General features: G+C 51.7%; 1 protein-coding gene across 1 annotated transcript in view; it reads right to left on the bottom strand.

Annotated features, from left to right (window-relative positions):
* Positions 1 to 759: 759 nt before the first annotated feature.
* Positions 760 to 5,137, bottom strand: part of VPS53 (VPS53 GARP complex subunit) — a 151,594-nt gene continuing 147,216 nt past the window's right edge. Inside the window, exons 21-22 of the mRNA XM_006768080.2 lie at positions 2,863 to 2,967; positions 760 to 2,379 (exon numbers count right to left, since the gene is read on the bottom strand). Coding sequence (XP_006768143.1) covers positions 2,209 to 2,379; positions 2,863 to 2,967 — 276 coding nt within the window. The 3' untranslated portion in view covers positions 760 to 2,208. The remainder of the gene's footprint in view (positions 2,380 to 2,862; positions 2,968 to 5,137) is intronic.

Below are 5,137 nucleotides of genomic sequence, written 5' to 3'. Positions count from 1 at the left end.
TCCAGAAAATGACTCCCCATGAACGAACCAGCAAGAAGTGTGGATCTGCAGACACCGAGCGTGACAAGAACCAGGTGCAGCAGCTCCCAGGCTTCCCAGGTCGACGACAGACGGCTGAAGTGACTGCTGTCTGAGACGGGCCCGATGCCCCTTCCTGCACACGCGGCAGAGAACGTGACCTCCATTAGTGCCGCTGTGTAACTTCACCGGAGCGGCGGGCACAGCGAGACCCACCCACTGAGCTGCACTCTTCCTGTCTAGCCATCTTTTTCTGGTTGAGCTCAGCAGAGGCCACACCTCTTTCTCCCATCACTGACTTCCTTCTCGGTGTTCTCGAGTCTGAGCTGCTCAGCACATGAAGACGCACTAGCAACAACGCTGGAAGCGGGTGAAGAAACGAGGCACGGGACGAAAGCTCGGCCCCAGGCGGAGTCTGGGCGAGGGGCTGATGGAGGGGCAGGGGCAGGTGCGGTGGTTACAGTGGGAAGACAGAAGGGGAGACAGTCAGGTTCTGGTCACATTTTCAAACCTTAACGTTTCCTATTGGATGGTTATCACAAGTTTTATGAATTTTTTAAAAAAAATGGACTTCAGAGAGGGAGGGAGGGAAAGGGAGAGGGAGAGGGAAAGGGAGAGGGAGAGGGAGAGGAAGAGAGAGAGAGAGAGAAAGAGAGAGGAACATTAACAATGAGAAAGAATCATTGATTGGCTGCCTCCTGCATGCCCCCCACTGGGGATCAAGCCTGCAACCTGGGCATGTGCCCTGACCAGGAATCAAACCGTGAGCTCCTGGTTCATACGTCGAAGTTCAACCACTGAGCCAAGCCAGCCAGGCAGTTTCATGAATTTTTAGGAAACGTCCTCTCTCCTGAGTGCTATTTGCTGTCTCAGTTTTATCCTGGGGCCTGATGTGGGCATCCTCTGTAAGAAGCTCCACCGTCCTCCTTCGCTCTCGCCCCCTCCCCGCCAACACCTCGTTCAGAATTCCTGAACAAACGCTGAGACGACAGGTCTCTGAGGCCGTGGTCACAGCCGACAGGAGGAACCAGGTGAACCTGGGCAACTCCATTACCCGTCCTCCTGACGCGGGGTGACGGGCGGACTGAAACAGTCCTGTGGGGCGATTCTCTCCTGCAAGCTACGCTGGCCTGGAGCCCATGGAGGCAGGATGGTAGGGCCGGGTCAGGGTCACCTGAGGTGGGGGTTAAGGTAAGTGTCCGCTCCTCAGGACCTGGGTTCTTCCCGTTGGTCATAAAGTAACACATCACTCTGGCCCCGCGCATCGCCTCTGCTGTTTTCAGGCGATCCTGCAACGTACTTTGGATTTGAACATGGAGGGGCAGGAAAGGAATTAGAGGCCGCCGGGCTGCCCCAGAGCTTCATTTAAGGAGAAAGCCTAGGACACTTTTCCAGGAAAAAGGCCACCCCTCCTCTCGAAGTCAGGCATAGATTAGGAATAAAGAAACGGAGGAAATAACCTTCTGTCAAGCAGTGAGTGTGCCCAGCCTGGAACTCTCTCCGTCAGGCATGGGTCTGCCCCGCGGCCGGGCCAGGAGACCAGGGCACAGAGGCACCTGCTTCCAAGGCCGACACGTGCCGTCCTGGGTGAGAGACACAGGGATCTTCTCGGATGCACACAGAGAGCGAATTGGAGATGTGTGAGAAATGAGGATACAGGGAGAACCTGGCCAAGTCGAAAAGTACCAGAAGCAAATTATGTGCCCAAACTGGGATTCACACGGGAGAGCGGTCCTGCTTCCATTTCCGTCATAAAGAAAGGCCACTTCATGAACTCGGGCCCCAGAGCCCCCCTCAGACAGCAGCTGACGGAGGAAGGGGGAGACCCAGGCTTGGTCACCGAAGCTGCCTGGACGGGTGCACGTGAGGAAGAGGGCCCCTGGCCAGAGGGTGCAGCTGCAGAGGGAGGGAGGCTACGGAGTCCGTGACAACAGACCATTGAGAACAGCCCAGAAACAACAGTGAAGGCCAGGGCCGCTCACCCAGCCTGCCTCTGCTGCAGGATCCAGAGCCACGGAGACTGCCTTCTGCTAACCCGGCCCTGACGGGGCTTTTCCGATTAGGACAGGAAGTAAGACACACACTAGCAACCCAAATGTCCTGGGAAGTTTCCAGGTGGACATCTGAGAGGCTGAGCACGGGAGGGTGGGGCTCCCAGGAGCCGGGTGCTGAGGGTCGCTGGCCGGCGCCCTACAGTCTCTTTTTAATGAGCTTCTCCAGTTTGCGGATGCGAGAAGACTCCTGTTCTGGCGTGGGAGCCAGCAGGGACAGTGAGCTGGAGGCTTCCGGCCCTGCGGGCGGGGTGGGGAGCCGCTGGCGGAAGAGCTCCAGCATGCTGCTCTGCTCGCTCCTCTTCAGCCCCTGAGGTTGAAAGAGAAAGGAGGACAATGTGAGGTGGCCCAGGAAGGCCCGAGGGGCAAGTATGGCATCTGGGATGCTCTTAGCTGAGGGCTGAGCACTCCAATTCCTGGGGGCTGAGGATTTACACTTTCTTCCTGGGGAGTTATCAGTCCCAGGCAGTGGCCAGGGAGAGAAGCAGGGGAACAAAAGCAGGTACTAGGGTAGGAGAAAGAAGAGGCTGAGAGAGAAGAAAGGACAAGTAAACAGGGAGGGGAGGTAATATCCCCCTTCAGTCCATTCCTTCCACTGAGCAGTAGTTCTCCATGGGCCTGGAGGCAACCAGGAAGGTCATTTGCCAGGGATCCCTCTCCTTAAAAGCTTCTGGGCATGTGATCTGCAGCGTGGGGCCAGGCACCGGCATTCCGAGAGAGCTCCCAGGGCCCAGTAAGAACCACGGGGTGTGAGAAGGCTGTGCATGGGGACCAAACATGACCCCGAACTAACCTTCATGTCCAGGATCTTCTGGAAGGTTTCTGTGTTGCAGTCTGTAAGGAGTTTGATGTAGTTGTCAACAAACACCACCGAGGGTTCATGAGGGGCCATCACTACCTACAAGGGAGAGACAACAGCAGGTTCTCAGGGAAAAAGCTCAGGCCAGAGGGCAAGTCTCACTTGCAAGCCGACCACAAAGTGGACTCTGCAAGATATCCTTACAGCAGCAGCAACTCAACGCAGAAACGTCCTGATGTCCTATTTCATCTCAACATGTTAGGGCAGGGGTGGGCAAACTTTTTGACTCGAGGGCCGCAATGGGTTCTTAAACTGGACCGGAGGGCCGGAACAAAAGCATGGATGGAGTGTTTGTGTGAACTGATATAAATTCAAAGTAAACATCATTACATAAAAGGGTACGGTCTTTTTTTTTTAGTTTTATTCATTTCAAACGGGCCGGATCTGGCCCTCGGGCCGTAGTTTGCCCACGGCTGTGTTAGAGCCATGTTTCCTAAAGGTGCTGAATCATAAACACCTAGACTGCTCTTTTTTAAAAAAATATATTTTGTTAATTGATTTCAGAGAGGAAGGGAGAGGGAGAGAGAGAGAGAAACATCAATGATGAGAGAGAATCATTTATTGGTTGCCTCCTGCAAGTCCCACACTGGGGATCGAGCCCAAAACCTGGGCATGTGCCCAGACCGGGAATCAGCCATGATGTAGTTCATAGGCTGATGTTAGCCACGCCGGCTGCGCTTTAAAAAAAAGAAAAAAAGAAAAAAATATATATAGTCTTCAGAGATAAAAGGAGAGGGAGTGAGAGATAGAAGCATCAATGACGAGAGAGAATCAGTGATCGGCTGCCTCCTGCACCCCCTACTGGGAATCGAGCCTGCAACCTGGGCAGGTGCTCTTGATCAGAATCCAACCCGGGACCCCTTGAGTCTGCAGGCTGACGCTCTATTCACTGAGCCAGACCGACTAGGACTAGACGGCTTTCTAAGTGCAGATCCCTAAGCCCCTCCTCTGAAGGTTCTGAGGGCCTGGGTTGGGTCCCGGATGATGTTTGTAAATGTCAGGACCATCTGGGAAACACTGAGTTAGAGGATCTCCTATTTGAGGTATTTTGTGGTTTTGTGGTACCTGCTCATTTTGTCGTGACTTATTGTTCCTGAGGACTGGAAACAAAAGGCACTGACTTAAGTAGATTTTCTCAAAATCAAAAACCCCAAAGCTGCCTCACTCTTTTCAAGACTTAAAGTCTGGAACTTCATTTAACTACATCCGAGTAATACACAAGCCGGAGGGAAGTAACGGCATCCCAGTCCTCACATTCGTTTCCACTTGGTTCTGAAACGCCGTGTCTGGCTCTCTTCCTCCAGCAGACTGGCTTTGTTTTGAATTCCTGAGCATGGAACTCAGAGTGGCAAGGAGTAGTTCACTCAGAAATTCTCTGCAGAAATGTCTAAATGTCATTCCTCCATTTCAAAGTACAAAATTCATGAAGCAAAGATAAAGCCACATTTTTTTAATAAACATGAAACTTGAATGACTCTCTTTTTTAGCCATTAAAATATACTCAAGATTGTTTTTCTGTCAGGGAATAAAATCACAATTGTTTCAGCATGTGTTCGCTCTCACGCTAATCTGGGGAAACTGGTGTTCATTATTTTATAAATATTTGTACCTAAGGTACAAATTCACTAAGGGTGATACTTTATTATACTTAGGAAACATGGAGAAAATATATGTTATTTGCAAAAAGCTAAAAAAATTAAAAGGAGAAAGAAATCCTCTGCAGATAATTTGGAAACTCTGCCCTGCCCCCTGGGAGTAAACTGGCGGCAGGAGACTGCCGATCAGGCTGCCTCCGATTTCCTCGGGCCAGAAGCTGCAGGTCCGTGCACGACCCTCTCCTGGTCACCTCCTGTCTCAGGCCCCACTGCTCCTTTCCTCCCGCTGTCATCCGAGTCATTCTGTTTGGGAGACAGACCAGGAGAGCCTGCAGGCCCTGGAATTTTAGGAGCATTCCCTGATAGTTCCATTTGTTCTATAGCTTTCTTCCCTCTCTTCTCAACAAGTACAGGTGAAAATCTGAGGCAGATGCTTAAAGCTTCAGCCATTCGCAACATCACCCCACATATAATATTTTGTTAAATGGGGCTTTAGAAAGCCCATTCGCTGATTAGTCAGTTACTGAAACATCTGTTCGGAGTTCTTGTCAAGTTGCAGAGTTTGGAAGCCAAAGGGCTTATGTGGAAGGGAGTAACTGAGTTGGGCTGGAAAT

Source organism: Myotis davidii, unplaced genomic scaffold, assembly GCF_000327345.1.
Source record: "Myotis davidii unplaced genomic scaffold, ASM32734v1 scaffold363, whole genome shotgun sequence".
Lineage (NCBI taxonomy): Eukaryota > Metazoa > Chordata > Mammalia > Chiroptera > Vespertilionidae > Myotis > Myotis davidii.
Note: the sequence above shows the minus strand (reverse complement) of the source record. Positions and strands in the feature narration are given on the sequence as shown.